Raw genomic sequence first — 16030 nt, 5'->3', positions numbered from 1 at the left:
CATCTTTGTTAAAATGATATGGTCAAACTGAATACGTTTATTTTTATAGTCTGTCCAAACAAAATGAGGTGGTTATGGTTTAGCTGCCTTGTAATAAATATTCAAAATCTTTAAATGCTTCAAATTAATACCTCTTCACATAGCAGTGACCTATGCTTTATACAACATAATTATTACTCATTTAAGAAAAATTTAAGTGCTTGATACATAGGTAGGGTTTACTTACGTAAAAACTAGGTGGATAGAGAAGGCAGAGCAGCTCTCATATGGAGAATGGGCTTAGTAAATCTGAATGTCAAATAATGGGCTGTTAGGGTGTGTTGAATTGTGATAGAGGAAATGGGAAAACCATGCAACAATGCTTGCTACTTCGGAATGACTTTTATTCATAATAATCTGTCATCTTTAAAGTTCATTTATCAGTTCTAATTGCTGTTTAAAGGGGGTTTGAGGAAGCTTGTATTTCTAAAATAAGGGGTCTTTTTCTTTTTAGGACCATTTGGTAGGTGCTCTCTGGTTTCATCTTCTACCTCTTACAGGCACTTTTGTGTTTCTCAGTTCTGGAATTAGGAATATTTTACTATTGGAATATTTTCAGCTTCTGGATTCTAACACTGTAAGGCTACAGAGCTGTGCTTTCCCAGGCAGGAGTATTGCTCTTAAGGAGGATTTTTGTTTCAGAAAAGGCACATACTTACAAGGTAAAAAAGCACATCAGGAGCAACATACATTTATTCTAACTCCAAGTTTACCTTACTTATGTTACTCAGACTCAAGGCTTATTTTCAGTTGTTTCAAATGAGTTACAGCTTCCACGGTACAATTAATTTTCCATAGCAAGATGGCTCAGTTGGTGAAGGCATATGCTGCCAAACCTAATGGCTCTGGATGCAATCTCCAGGACCCACATTGTGGAAGTAGAGAAGTGACTCCTTCAAGGTGCCCTTCAGCACGCTGGAATGTATACCACTCCTACCCACTTCTTATGGATAGACTAAAAATTTTGAATTAACACCCAAATGGAAAGAGATATGAAACAGATTATTATTTTCTTCTGCTTACAAGAAATTGTAATAGTGAGATATAATATACTAAGGAATATCACAAGAATAGTATATAGGCAGGTCATGTGGAATACCCCACATACTCTAGCTAACACCTAACACTCCAGCATAACAGTTGTGAATCGGAACCTGTTGGTTTCCCAGCTCACAGATAATGAAGTAGCTTTGGACTCAGATAGGGTCATGGCTTGTATCACAGTTCTAAACTACAACCGTTAGAAGCTATACAGAGTCTTGCTAGGGTTATTTAGAGTGTCCTGTCTCCTCACCAGCTCCAGTTCCCTATAAGCTATATCAGGTTTGAGTTAACATACTTTTCAGAGATGCATCAGATACAGTGGTGAGTATAAAAGCTGAATGAACCTGGGCTGGGCATGGTGACCTTTAATTGCAGCACTTAGGAGGCAGAGGCAGGCAGATCTCTGTGAGTTCAAGACCATCCTGATCTAGTATTGAGTCTTCAGCTACACAGAAAGACCCCATCTTTTAAAATATCTGCTAGTGGTTTTTATTCATTTATCCAATCGTTTATTCTCAAATATTTGCAGAATTTTAGGATAAACAAATTAGACATTTGTTTAGTACTTTCAATTTTATTGCTATATAATAAACACATAAAAATGTGGTAAGACTCATGCTTTGTGAAATAGAAAACCAGGAAACTTGTAAATTATGGAAAGGCACTATGTTTGTCTTAACGTACATGTGTACTTTTGTTCCCTCAGTAGTATGTAATGTGACATATTTTAGAAGGACTTAACCACTAAAGATGAGGAACCACTTCTAAAAGGTTCTGTTTAATCAGTGTGTAGTCACACTAATTTTAAGGAAGTTCAAACTTCACTGAGTCTAGCTCTTTTCATCATACAGTTTTATCTTGGGTCCTCAATCTCACAATCCAAAAGAAGGAAATACTGGATTATGTCGAAGAAATCTGAAGTTCTAGGATAATTATAATAAAGAAAATGTCTTCCTTGTCTCTCTACCTAGAGTTACTCACACATAAAAAGGGTCTTGAGCATCAGTGGTCTGTAGGAGGTTCTGCTGCCCATGTGTTGCTTTCATTGGCTAATGAATAAAGAAACTGCCTTGGCCTACTTGATAGGGCAGAACTTAGGTAGGCGGGGAAGACAGAACTGAATGCTGGGAGGAAGAAAGGCAGAGTAGGAGAGATGCCATGGAGCTGCCAGAGACAGACGTGCCGAATCTTTTCCGGTAAGCCACTGCCATGTGGCAATACACAGATTAATAGAAGTGGCTTAAATCAAGATGTGAGAGACAATAAGAGGTTAGAGATAATGGGCCAAGCAGTGATTTAATTAATACAATTTCTGTGTGGTTATTTTGGGGCTAAGCTAGCCAGGTGGCCTGGAAGAACAAGTGGGCCGCCTCCCTACAACAGTTGGCACCCAATGTGGGTAACGACATCCACATAAAAACTTGAGGAAGCTTGAAAATGAATTCTAGAAAAAACAAAACAGAGTTTAACACAACTTTCTGCTGTTTGCCGGCAGCATGCCACAGCTCCTTAAGATAGATTTTCCTGATCTGAGAATTCTTACTGCTTGCGTCTGTAGAGGGCTTGAGTTCATTGCCCAATACCTACATCCATGGCTCATGACTGCCTGTAACTCCGGATTTTGGAGATTACATGCCCCTTTCTGGCCTCCAAGGGCTATGTGCATAGTCCACAGAAACTCACACAGGCAAACACAAACACACAAAAATTTATAAAGACAATTTTTTGTAAACAAGCTTGTTTCTTCTGAAAAAATATTTTCCCTAAGTTTTAAAAGCATTTTTGAGAAGAAGCAATTATGGTAGATAAAGTATCCCCTCCCACCAGGTTCAATAGGTGAGGTAATTTTAAGAATTACTTTTGTGAAGTCTAGATTTCTAAATAAAACTTTTTAGAAATAGAGGTTTTTATGGGGGATTTAAAGGAATTAGTAAGGTAGAGACAGAAAATTGTCTAAGAATTTGGCTTTAAAATTTTCAGTCCCAGTGAAGAACTGAAACCATGTTTTGAATTTCCCACGCCAGGGTGTGCGAGCAGATGCACTCTTACCTCTGTGGAAATTAAAAACTCTTTAAAGCAGCTGAACTATGTTAGCACCTTCTGTTCTCTTACTGAGTATGTTTACATACAGGAGAGTAAGCAACAGTTGTCACTCTGGAACTACAGCTGAAGCCCCAGTGCTGCAGTCTTTGGCAGCCTTCTCTTGAGTTCTTTCTTTCTGCCCCACATCCATGACAAATGGTTCTCAGCCTTAGGACCTGGTTCTTTGACATGGAGAACTGGACAGCTGATGAACCTGCTTCCTGGTTCTGGTTGAGAGCACAAACCTTTGCCAGGCCCTCTGCTCAAGGCTCTGGGTTTTGCTTTTAATGTTCTCTCCCCAGAGAACCGAACTCTTCTGTCCCCTCAGCCCTTGACGTGTAAGGAAGGAAGAGCAGGAGGTGGAGACATGTCTTCAAAGAATTGTTACGGAGGGCATGAGGGCGAAAGGGGAAAGGAGAGTAAACATTTATGATTGCCTGCTATCTTTGAAGTATTGTTTCAAAGCTCCACATTTTCTATTGGAACTCAGTAACCATCCAATGAAGTGTTGAGCGTTGTATGAGCTTTTACAGTCTCAGAAACATCAAAACTAATCTGCCAGGGTGACAGCTATTCACTAAAAATTAAGACTTTGCCACAGTATAACAGTACATTGACTCCTTAAGTGCATTTGAGTTTTTCTTCAACATATTGATTCCTTAGGGATTTTAGTTTTTTTTTTAAAGGCAGACATCTTTAATACATTTTAATTCTAATAAATTCAAAATTTTAATAATTTTTTTGGTTTGGTAAAAGAAGGAAGTTTATTGTTTGTTTTTTAAGGCTTGTTTGCTCTATTGTTCTTTTGTGGCATACACTCATAAAAAACAGTTCACTGTGATGAAGTCTGAGATTCATACATATGCTGACTAGTAGTAAACTGGTCCTCTATCCTACCAAAAATTGATTTGTTATGCTAACAGTATCACAGCAGTTTTTAAAATCTGTCATGAACAATTGACATTTAGAATTTTTCCTTTGGAATAATGATATTATTCACTTCAAATTTAAATTCCATAGACAAGAGAAGAAAGGAAAATGGAAGCAATTTTGCAAGCTTTTGCCAGACTTGAAAAAAGAGAGAAAAGACGAGAACAAGCTTTGGAAAGGATCAGCACAGCCAAGACGGAAGTTAAGCCTGAGTGTAAAGAACCACAGATTATCACTGATGTTGAAGTTCTCCAGGTACCGTTACTTAGGTTTATCTTTATTTTCAGAGTTAAGTGCCTTAAAGTAGCTTCTACACCTTAGAGTTACATCTACAAAAATTATGTCTGTATACTTGCATACCATTGCATATATGTGGAGGCCAGACAGCAACTCTGAGTCAGTTCGTCTCCTTGGTCACTGTGGATTTCTGGGCTCAGTACCAGTCTTCAGACTTATGCACATGTGCTTTACCTGCTCAACCATCTCCCCAGCCCACAGATTTTAAATAAAAATCCAATATTAGCCTTCTAAATCATTTTCAAAACTTATGGGAAATTTAGACTTAAACAAGAATATATTTGCCTTGCTTTGAAGTAAGAAAGTGATGAATTATTTTGGTTTGTTATCAGAAGCTGGCTAATCCACTAAAGCTGCTACATGCCTGCAGACTTTAACCTGGTCCCCAGCACCTGTGTGGGGGTGGAGAGAACCAGCTCCCACAGACTGCCCTCTTACACGCACACAGAAAGTAGTCTGTATAGCCCAGGCTGCCCTTGAGCTCAGACATCCACCTGCCTCTGACTCCCAAGTGCTAGGATTAAAGGTATGGAACACCACCATCCAGCCAAAAATACTTAATTTTTAAAAAAAGATTCTGGAAAGCTAGCATTTAAAATAGATAATGCCATAATTAAAACGAAACGTATCTCTAAGCATCAAAAGTGCCACTATTGTATTTTTAACTAGGAACAAGTAAAAGAAGAAACTACTATCAAGCCAACCCCTGCCAAAGTGAATAGAACTAAGCAGAGAAAAAGCTTTTCCCGCAGTAGGACTCACATTGGACAGCAGCGTCGGAGACACAGGACCATCAGCGTGTGTTCAGACATACAGCCCTCTTCTCCTGACATTGAAGTTACGTCACAACAGAATGAGGCTGAAAACACTGGACTTGCTGTGGAGCCAGAAACCGAAACTGCAGTAGCAGAAATAATTACTGAGGCGGAAATCCCAGCACTTAATAAATGTCCCACAAAGTACCCCAAAACAAAGAAGGTATGACTCCTAATGATAGAGCCATTTGCAACAAGTGTCTCTTAACTGAAGAACTGTCTTAAAAGTTCAGTTTACATCTTAAACTTGTACGTATTTGATTCAGAACTAGAAGTACCGAATTGTCAAGAGCATTAGTAGTTTGTATTATGAAGATTAAAGATAAAGGCCTTTAGTATTGCAGTTCATGATTTCGCTAAATAAGCTTGTCTATCAATGTATAAAATACTCACTTAAACATACCTCCTCTCTCCCCACCTATGGGTCTAATCCAGGGCCTTGGGAGGATAGGTAAACCCTCACTCTATCCCAGAGCCACACGCCCAGCCCTGCTGCACTGTCCATTTTACTACTTCCTATGTAGGTAGATGTGATGTACGAAGAATGTGGTATTGGTATTTGTCTGCTCTTCTGTGGGGCCAGAGAAGAAGTTGCAGGAGTCAGTTCCAGGCATGCCCACTGAGCCATCATCTCACTCTGGCTCACTTGTTTATAAGGAAGATATTTTGGATCAAATCATTAATAGAAATCTTTGGAAAATTATCAGAGTTAGTGAAAAACTTTATGGAAAACTGCTCACAGAATTTGATCAACTTGAACTTTTCAGCTGAAAAGTAACAGTGCAATGTTAGGGGCTACTATTTTTCTCTAAATTACAGCATACAGGGATAGGTGACTTAGGCCATAAATGTACTTATCTTGGAACTTTTTATTTTTTAACCTAATTTCACACAGTTTGTAGCCAGGCTGTTAAACAATGAAAAGTGTGGTTGGTGTATTCTGGTATGAGATCAAGATTATTCATCAGTGGCAGACTCGACTTTCCTTGTCAGAGAGTCAGAGGGTTTGTTAGCAACGTCAGTAATGTCTCATTTACAGCTTGTGTGCCACACACCTTAAACAAGCAAGTGGATACTTGCCTTCATTAGTAAGCGTATTTTTTAACCAACATTTGGAAGGAGCAAACTTTTCTTTTTACAATAAAAAACAAGTTTTTAAACATTTTTTCAACTACAAATATCACATTTTATATGTATTAAATATATTCATTAAAAGCAAACTGTTGGCAGTGATATGTGTTTATTTACAGCACATTTTATTATTCTGTCTAATATACATAGAATAGCATAGTCCTACAAAGACACATAGAAAAAATTCTAAGAAAAGGAAGAGGGAAAGGATCCAAAAATGCTTTGGAAGGTAGGCCATTTGTATGTGTATGAATATGTAATACTTGTTCTAGAATTTACATTTAAGCTATGAAATTAAAAACTCCAACAGCAAAAGCTAATGTTACTAACCAACTTTTGTTGTTGTTGTTAACAGTAAGGAGGTTATTAGTGTTCAGGACCAGGTATATTTCAGGGAGTCAGGAGAGACTAGATTGTGAGGGCTGGGGTGTGTCTCAGCGGAACAGCACTTGCCTAAGCATTTCCAACAAAACCACCACCACCAAGGCTGAATTATGTCCATGGGGGATTTCAAACTTCTTAATGACCCAATGATTGTCAATGTGGACATGCACCTTGTTTAGAGATGCACAGCTTGAAAAACAGACTTTCCTAACAACCAGCAGTCTCGTCTAAGATAGAAGCAACAGGCTTGCATTATTTGTGGTACTTACTGGTATCTCCTAGATTTGCTATATCACAAAACAAAAACAAACAAACAAACAAAAACAGAAAGAAAAGGGGAAAAAAAGGCTGGCTGGCTAGGTGCTTACTATATGTAGCCCAGGCTGGCCTCAAACTGTGCCAGTCCTCCTGACTCAGCCTGGGATATAGGTGGTACACCACCATGACCTGCCAAAAATTAGTGTCTTTTTGTAATATAAATTTTCTACATGTATTCATGTATTTTATCCCTATAAAATATTATGTAATAATCCTTAAGATAACAGTAAACGAGAAAATGAAAATACTGATAGTGGGGTTTATTTTTTACGACATAATATGAATAATTCTTGTTAAAGATTATCACTAAAATTATGTGTATGTTTGTGTCTGTCTGTGGGGTATATGCACAAAAGTGCAGGTACCCATGTAGGCCAGAGTGTCAGATCCCTCTGGAGCTGGAGTTACGGGCGGTTGTGAGCCACCTGATAGGGTGCTGGGAACCGAACTTGGGTCCTCTCTGAAAGAGCAGTACATGCTCTTAACTGCTGAGCCATCTCTCCAGCCCCATAATATGAATAATGTAAGTTACCCAACTTATCGTCTTAGACGATGTGCCAATATCTAATTTGATATTAGAATATTCTGTAGTGGAATCTGTGCAATTACTATATAGTGATCCAAATGTTTCTGTTCTCTAGCACTTGGTCAATGAATGGTTAAGTGAGAAGAATGAGAAGACAGGAAAACCTTCAGACAGCCTTTCAGAAAGGCCTCTGCGCATAACTACAGATCCAGAGGTGTTAGCTACACAGCTCAATTCTTTGCCAGGTCTCACTTACAGCCCCCATGTATACTCTACTCCTAAGCATTATATTAGATTTACATCACCATTCCTTTCGGAAAAAAAGAGAAGAAAAGAAACTACTGAAAACATTTCTGGCTCATGCAAAAAGGTAAACTTTTCTTTGGATATAAAAATCTAGGAGAAGCCAAATGCAAATTTCAGTCCTTACTACAGCTCCTCACAATGAAATGCTTTTGTGATTGGCTTTGCATTTTACAGGCTATATAAATAGCTAAAACTGATTCTTATTTATTTTTGTTTTATTCAGCGATGGTTGAAACAAGCCCTAGAAGAAGAAAATTCAACAATTTTACATAAATATCATTTACCTTGTCAGGAAGGATCCAGAAGTCCTATAGTTAATGGTGAAAATAAAAGTCCACTACTGTTAAATGACAGCTGTTCCCTCCCAGGTAGTGTTTCTTTCGGTGGTGTTTTAGTGTGAGGAATTGTGGCAGGGACAGCTGTAGTTTTGTGACAGGCAATCTGTTCACTGCTGTGAACGTTAGAAAAGCAGCCTGCTGCTGTGGGCTTCCTCTTTCTGTTCAACAGACCTTTGCATGTATACAGACATAAAACCGTGGTTGGAGTGCGGTGTGGGGCTAGAAGGACAGACATCAGCTGCAGTAACGTTAGGACTTAATGATGAAGCCTTTCTGTGTGGCTTCTATTTGCTAACACTGAAACTCTTGGAGATGCAAGGAAGACGTCATGTTAGTGTGTTTTTAAGAACACTAGTTTTGGGGTCAAAGCCATTGTAATTACTGTTACTTATCTTATAGCAAGTCCCAGCAGTATGGTTTCTTATAGATTATTATTTCTCCAACAGATTTAACTACACCACTAAAAAAAAGACGACTTTATCAATTGCTAGATCCTGCTTATTCAGAAAGCTCCACCCCTACTCCTTCACCGTATGCTACACCAACTCACACAGACATCACTCCTGTGGACCCAGCATTTGCGACTCCTCCACGGATCAAATCAGATGACGAAACTTACAGAAATGGTTATAAACCCATATATTCACCAGTGACCCCAGTAACTCCTGGCACACCAGGAAACACAATGCATTTTGAGGTGAGACATTTGAATGGGGTGAGGGGAGGAGGAATGTCCATTCCTGGGAATGAATGTTATCGAACTTTGGCAAATCCCTGTCCCTGCCTTGTTATAACTAGTGTGGTGAGAAACTAAGAGAAAATTGGGAACCTACATTTATATAAATTTAAACATTTTTATTTGTGCCACAATGAGAATTTTTTTTCCATGTGTATACCAAATTGACCTAAAAGCAAGTGTCTTCAACAAGGTTTAAATCTAAAATCCGTGCATCAGTCTTTTCATTTTAACTTTTCATGTCTACAAACTATATTATTGTATTTTAATTTCTAACTTTGCTCATTACTTTTATGTAGAATATTTCCTCCCCAGAAAGTTCTCCAGAAATAAAGAGACGCACTTACAGCCAAGAGGTAAGGAATTATCAAAAAACCATTTGCTGATTTTCTCTACTATTATTTTGCTTAAATTCCTGTTAGATAGTAAATTGTCTCTAAACGGCATTGTGTGATTCCCTATGTCCTACCACCAACAGGGATATGATCGATCTTCAACCATGCTAACGTTGGCGCCTTTTAGAAATTCCAATTTAACTGAACTGGGCCTTCAAGAAATAAAAACTATTGGCTATACCAGCCCTAGGAGTAGGACTGAAATCAGCAGGCCTTGCCCAGGGGAAAAAGAATCTGTGTCAGACCTTCAACTGGGACTCGATGCAGTCGAGCCAGCTGCCTTACAAAAAACCATGGAAATACCAGCCCATGACAGGACTGAGCCCAACAGCCAACTGGACTCTACCCACTCTGGGCGAGGGCCAGTGTACTCTTCCTGGGTTAAGAGTCCTGACAGAACAGGAGTTAACTTCTCAGTCAACTCCAATTTGAGGGACTTGACACCCTCCCATCAGTTGGAGATTGGAGGCGGCTTCCGAATAAGTGAGTCAAAGTGCCTGATGCAGGATGACACTAGAGGCATGTTCATGGAAACAGCTGTCTTTTGTACTTCTGAAGATGGGCTTGTCTCTGGTTTCGGACGGACTGTTAATGACAATTTGATCGACGGGAGTTCCACACCCCAGAATCCACCACAAAAGAAAAAGGTTATAATTTAACAATTTATAGTACTTTGAATGGGTTCTTCCTCAGTGCTCCTAAGGGTTTATTGGTAGTTACAGCATTGTATGAGGCATTTATAACTTGGTTATGTAAGTTAAGGTGTTTGTGTGTGTGTGTGTGTACTTTTTTTAAAGCTTCTTGTAAATAATTTGATGTTCCTAAGAAAGTAAAAATTATAGTTATATGAAACTTCTAATAAGAAATGTAGTTTGAGGTAAAAGACTCAAGGTAATTTCTTTCATAAAACAAATAACCTTTAAAAAAATAAACCAAAGACCAAAACAATAGGTAGATAATTGTTCTTATTTCTCTTATTTTACATTGAGCAGGCAGCCTTGGAGAGAAGAAATGCCTCTTCACCATCTCATAATACTTACAGTGTTTAGGCCATGGATGTAAGAGTGCTTGGGAAGTATGATATGTTTGATAAGATTCTATCTTAATACACAAGTTCCTAATTTTGAGACAGAATGCCTTATTTTGCAAGAATGGGAGAAAACACACTTATTTGTTAAGTAACTGATGTATAAGTCAACGCATTTTAGTGATATGTGCTTTTAATTTTTATAACAGAGTCCAGTTGGCAACTTTGTGGGAAGCAATGTAGTATAGTGGAAAGAGCACGGGCTTTCAAATAAGACCTAGGTTCGAATCCCGGCTCCAACACTCACCAGCTGTGTGACCTGGAGTGAGTGAGTTACTCAATTTCCTCATCTGTAAAATGGGGATGATAATATACCTATTTCTTAGGGTTGTTGTGAGGATTAAATGAGATAATGCATATAAATCATCTATATACCATGCCTGGCATATAGTAGGCATTTAATAATTGTTAATTATTTATGGAAAATTCAATTATTTTTACATAATTTTCCTAATATAAATGTTACAGTATCTTTTTTAAAATTGATTCTGATATACAGCACAAGAATAAAAGATTTACTTTTGTTTTTTTCTTGTTTAAGGTTTCTCTGTTAGAATACCGTAAGAGACAACGGGAAGCTAGGAAAAGTGGTTCTAAGACAGAAAACTTTGCTTTGATTAGTGTATCACCTCACACAAGTGGGAACCTGGGCAACAGTAGCGATGGGTGTGTCCATGGCAGTGAAAACAGCGAGCAGGGAGAAAACCAGGCCAGCTTGCCTTTGCCAGCGCCAACTGCCACTCACAATGCCTCTTGTGAAGAGAGCGGCAGTACCTGTCCTGTTAAAGACGCCAATGCCACTGAGAAGAAAGACCCAGAAGTTCAGTGGTAAGCCCTTCCACAAGGTCAAGAGTTACTCCTCCTGGTTGTTTATTGTCATGACCTGGAAAGATGTAAATATTCCTTTCTGTAGAAGTCGCCATCCCAGTCAGCATCCCACACAGTTTATTTCTTTACATCCCTACCAGTTACCTCTGCAATGTAGCTTCTCACTACAGTATTTCTGCTCCCTTTGTTAAACTGACATGACCTTATAAATGTTAACACAGTATTTCCAACATACCTTCCTTTTTACTAGGAAATTGCCAAAGACTAATGTTAGTCTAATTTCAAGTAAATAGAAATAAAAATTTCAGTTTGAAGTGTGGTTAACAATGAGACAGCTTTTCTCAAAGCTTAATACCAAGGTGCTGTCCCTTCATCTAAAGGACATTTCATTCATCAAGAGACAGAAAGTGTCATCTAGGTGGCAGCAGCATCTCTGACCTGAGGATGTGTTTTATCTTAAAGGACCGCCTCCACTTCAGTGGAACAAGTGAGAGAACGGAGCTACCAGCGAGCATTGCTGCTCAGTGACCACCGCAGAGATAAAGACAGTGGTGAGCGTGCTTGCTTCTTCTCTGCCAAGTGCAGCTGACTGTCCCCTGTTCTCTGTTAGCACTAATGCTCTCTCTGGGTCTGCTCTGCTTCATCTCCAGGGGGAGAATCACCATGTGTCTCATGTTCACCGAGTCATGTCCAGTCTCCACCTTCATCTCATTCAAATCACATTCCCCCGGTACACGCTAAGAGCCTAGTCCCTTCTTTGAGTGAACTTATAGCAGGTCAGTAAGTAGATGACTTTAAAGTACTTTGTAGTTAGAAAGAAGCTATACACAGCAAGCACTGTGTGTCTGCATGGGAGGAACTATTTGTCTTGTAACCTTTCCTTTACTGTAGGGTTTCTTCTGCTTTACAGATCCCGATCCTGAAAATTCAGAACCCACAACTATGAGTGAATGTCCATCCCCTGACACTTCTCAGAGCCCATCAAAAATGAGCAAGGTAATAACAATGACCTTTAAATCAGACTTTTTCCTGCTACATCAAGTATTAGTTTATGACTTCCATACCCTTCCTGTTTATCATTCTTATGCTCAGCTATGACAAACAGCTCTGGCTCAACATTGCAGTGTCTACTCCTCTTTTCATGGGAAACAATTTTATGACTTGCCAGTCAGCACTCCACAAACAAAAGCTCAGGTGATAGTCAAAAGGAAGGCTGAGCCAATGTGTGTATACTGTTGTAAACTAAAGGTGAGGGATCTGAGTGCCTTGGACTTTTAAATTAAAAGATCGTAGGCATTTAGATAATCTTACACTGGTGTCACCCTTATAAAGTTGAAAAAAAGCATTAAAAGTCTAAATGGTACGTTTTATGAACAATTTTTATTTATCCAAAGCAGTTTATCTTTAGTTAGGTCAAGAAATTAGAGTTATGAAATTAAAACTTGCTGAGTTTTAAGGTTGTCGAAAGACACCTCTCTGTTTGAAGAAGAAAAAGCAAATTAAAGACCATTAATTCATCAAAATTGAAAGAATTCAGTTTAAGCTAACTCACTGTAAGAACCTACAGTATGTACTCAGAAACCCTCGCCTCTCACCGTCATGGGCCTCTCAACTTGTCATGGTGACAGTTTCCTGCCCTCTTTTAAAATATAGTAAGCAGTGAGAGTGAACTTCAAGGTACTTTATATATCTTTAAAATTTACGTAAACAAAACATTTCTGTGATTTGTTTTTTTTTTTTTTTTCTTCATAGCCTAGTTCACCGGGGCCGATAACTCCTGCTCAGTCACATGGGAAAATACTCACAAAACCAGATTCCCACTGGGAGGCAACAGTCATTGTGTCAGAAGCTGAGAACAGCGCTCACCTAAAAACAGAGCTCCAGCAGAAACAGCTGTCAAACAACACCCCAGCACTTTCCAAGAACCATCCTCCTCAGGCCCATGTTCGCAATGCAAACGAGCAACTTCCACAAAAGCTGCCTTCTGCACCAACAAAGTTGCACTGTCCTCCATCACCTCACGTAGAAAACCCTGCCAAGTCCTGCACGCCTCACACAGCCGTGCAGCATGGTCACCTCTCACCAAAGCCTCCTTCACAGCACTTAGGGTCTCCCTTCAGGCCTCACCATTCACAGTCACCTCAAGTTGGAACTCCTCAGCGAGAGACTCAGAGGAATTTTTATCCAGCAGCACAGAACCTTCAAGCCAATACTCAGCAGGCAACTTCTGGAGCATTATTTACACAGACACCCTCAGGACAATCTTCAGCAACATACAGTCAGTTTAACCAACAAAGTCTCAACAGCACGGCACCGCCCCCTCCGCCCCCTCCGCCTCCTTCATCATACTATCAAAACCAGCAGCCCTCTGCAAACTTTCAGAATTATAATCAGCTAAAAGGTAGTCTTTCCCAACAAACTGTGTTTACATCTGGACCAAATCAAGCACTTCCTGGCACCGCAAGCCAGCAATCAGTTCCAGGACACCACGTTACTGCAGGGCATTTTCTGCCATCTCAGAACCCCACCATTCACCATCCAACTGCTGCTGCTGTGGTCCCGCCCCCACCTCCACCACCACCTGCTCCAGGACCACACCTCATTCAACAGCCAAGCTCACATCAGCAGCACTCCATAGCACATGTAGTTGGGCAAGTTCATGCTGTCACCCCTGGGGCACACATTCACTCTCAAACTACTGGACATCATTTACCACCACCCCCTCCACCTCCTGGTCCTGCCCCACATCACCACCCACCACCGCCCCACCCTTCCACAGGACTACAAAGTCTACAAGCACAACACCAGCATGTGGTAAACTCAGCACCCCCACCACCTCCCCCTCCTCCAGCCAGTGTTCTGGTTTCTGGGCACCATTCAACATCAGGTCAAGCCTTACACCACCCACCTCATCAAGGACCTCCACTTTTTCCTGCAAGTGCTCATCCAGCTGTACCACCGTATCCCTCACAAGCCACGCATCATACCACTCTGGGACCAGGACCCCAACACCAGCCTTCCGGAACAGGGCCACATTGTCCATTACCAGTTGCAGGTCCTCATCATCAGCCCCAAGGACCTAACAGTATTCCAACACCTCCTGCTTCAGGGTTCTGTCCTCATCCTCATCCTGGCTCTGTGGCCCTGCCACATGGGGTGCAAGGACCTCAGCAGGCATCTCCAGTGCCTGGACAGATTCCAATTCACAGAGCACAGGTGCCACCAACATTTCAAAACAATTACCACGGTTCAGGGTGGCATTAAAATGGACTCTAATAACATTTTTTAAAATGTTCTGTAAGATAAACTGTATATTTCATATGTACCTATTAAGGTACTTTTTAAAGCTTGTACATGAAACTTTGTATAAAAACAAAACAACAAACAAACAAAAAAAAAACCAAAAAAACACCAGTGCTCTTTCATTGTATTTTTCCCATTTTTGCTTTTAAGATTTCTTAAGAAATGTGCTCTTAAGCCAGTCATAGGCATCTTTATTTTGTAGGTGAACATTCCATCTGTTTTTCTGGCCATAGATCTGATGCTACATGACCTTTAAATTTTATTGTTGCAGTTAAATTCATTTAGTGAGTATTTTCTATATTATTTTATACATATGCATTAAATAAGGAAAGTACTATGAGGGTTTCTTTTTATGGTCAGCAGTTCTGTGAGTGCATCTTAGGTCTGAAAATGCAATACAGGTTTTTATAATTTGGTGTGGACATGGCTCATTTTGTTTTATCAATTTTTTGCAAGCAAAATGTAATTTAATGTATAGATAATTTCTAGTGATTCCTGACAGACTGTAAATACTACATTTCTTTTGCATATATAATTCCTTCCAGCCATTTTCATTTGGTAATAGCATTGTACATATGGCAAGTCTTTTGCAAAAGTGTGATCTCTGTGAAAGTAGTACAGTATATGAGCTTTCCTTTTTATTTCAAATATGCTGTCACATTGAAGCACTGGTTGGGCATTTTAATTCATGTTAATAAATCACAATTATGTCAGTTTTACTAAACTGTTCTGTACAACTTCTGAGATTGAGATCTGCTTAATGATTTTACAAAAGTTAACGATTTTCAAATATAATTTGTGAGGAAAGAACCTTCCATCTTCTTTAGTAACTGCTACCTCAACTGCACGGCAGGCTTCCAGCAGTGAATCTGGGTGGCTCCCAAAGTCCTTTCTATCATTTACCTTTTCTTCATGAGCCACAGGAGATTAAACAGCCAAGGTGTGTGACTTTCAATTAATTAATCCAGATTATTCGTGTATTACACACTAAACAGATGCACACTGCAGCTTAAAATAAAAAATAAAAAAAAAGTTTGAAAAGAAATAATTTACCTAAAACACAAAGATTTAATTTGCACTTTAGAATCTCACTAACAGAATTGATATGAAATTGTAATGTTTACTATCTAGCTTTAATGCTTTTTTTAAGTTGTAGAAAATGGGTTTCTTAAAACAAAGGGGAAAGGCAGGCTGAAATATGTCAAGTAGAATGAAGAGGGCCTCAGTGAATATCTTACTGCTGAAAGAAAATTATATCAGTCGTGATTTTTTTCTTTTCTTAATTTCCAGCTTTTGCCGTCTACCTATCAGAAGTACGAAATCTATCAATAGCAGTGATCCTATTTATCAACATTCAAATGTTCACCAGGGACAAAAGTAAACATTTAAAATGACTGAGCTCTGGTAGTGACTTAAATCACATCATCATTTAATTTCCATTTGAAAATCAGCTGCTGATGGAACATGGGCA

At 39.3% G+C, this 16030-nt stretch overlaps 1 protein-coding gene across 4 annotated transcripts in view; it reads left to right on the top strand.

Moving 5' to 3' along the window:
• The window catches only part of Kmt2e (lysine methyltransferase 2E (inactive)), a 67837-nt gene extending 52554 nt beyond the window's left edge, over positions 1 to 15283 (top strand). For 2 of the 4 annotated variants that reach the window (XM_041668646.1, XM_041668645.1), the window contains 12 exons: positions 4186 to 4350; positions 5062 to 5370; positions 7682 to 7936; positions 8096 to 8240; positions 8657 to 8907; positions 9246 to 9302; positions 9425 to 9988; positions 10970 to 11256; positions 11719 to 11807; positions 11907 to 12032; positions 12167 to 12252; positions 13009 to 15283. In XM_041668646.1, the coding sequence (XP_041524580.1) occupies positions 4186 to 4350; positions 5062 to 5370; positions 7682 to 7936; positions 8096 to 8240; positions 8657 to 8907; positions 9246 to 9302; positions 9425 to 9988; positions 10970 to 11256; positions 11719 to 11807; positions 11907 to 12032; positions 12167 to 12252; positions 13009 to 14520 (3846 nt within the window). In that variant the 3' untranslated portion in view covers positions 14521 to 15283. The remainder of the gene's footprint in view (positions 1 to 4185; positions 4351 to 5061; positions 5371 to 7681; positions 7937 to 8095; positions 8241 to 8656; positions 8908 to 9245; positions 9303 to 9424; positions 9989 to 10969; positions 11257 to 11718; positions 11808 to 11906; positions 12033 to 12166; positions 12253 to 13008) is intronic. The other 2 variants (XM_041668648.1, XM_041668647.1) reach the window with 2 other exon arrangements.
• Positions 15284 to 16030: the final 747 nt, after the last annotated feature.

The sequence above is a fragment of the Microtus oregoni genome, unplaced genomic scaffold, assembly GCF_018167655.1.
Source record: "Microtus oregoni isolate MIOR12 unplaced genomic scaffold, Mior012 000018F_ref0000195, whole genome shotgun sequence".
Classification (NCBI taxonomy): domain Eukaryota; kingdom Metazoa; phylum Chordata; class Mammalia; order Rodentia; family Cricetidae; genus Microtus; species Microtus oregoni.
Note: the sequence above shows the minus strand (reverse complement) of the source record. Positions and strands in the feature narration are given on the sequence as shown.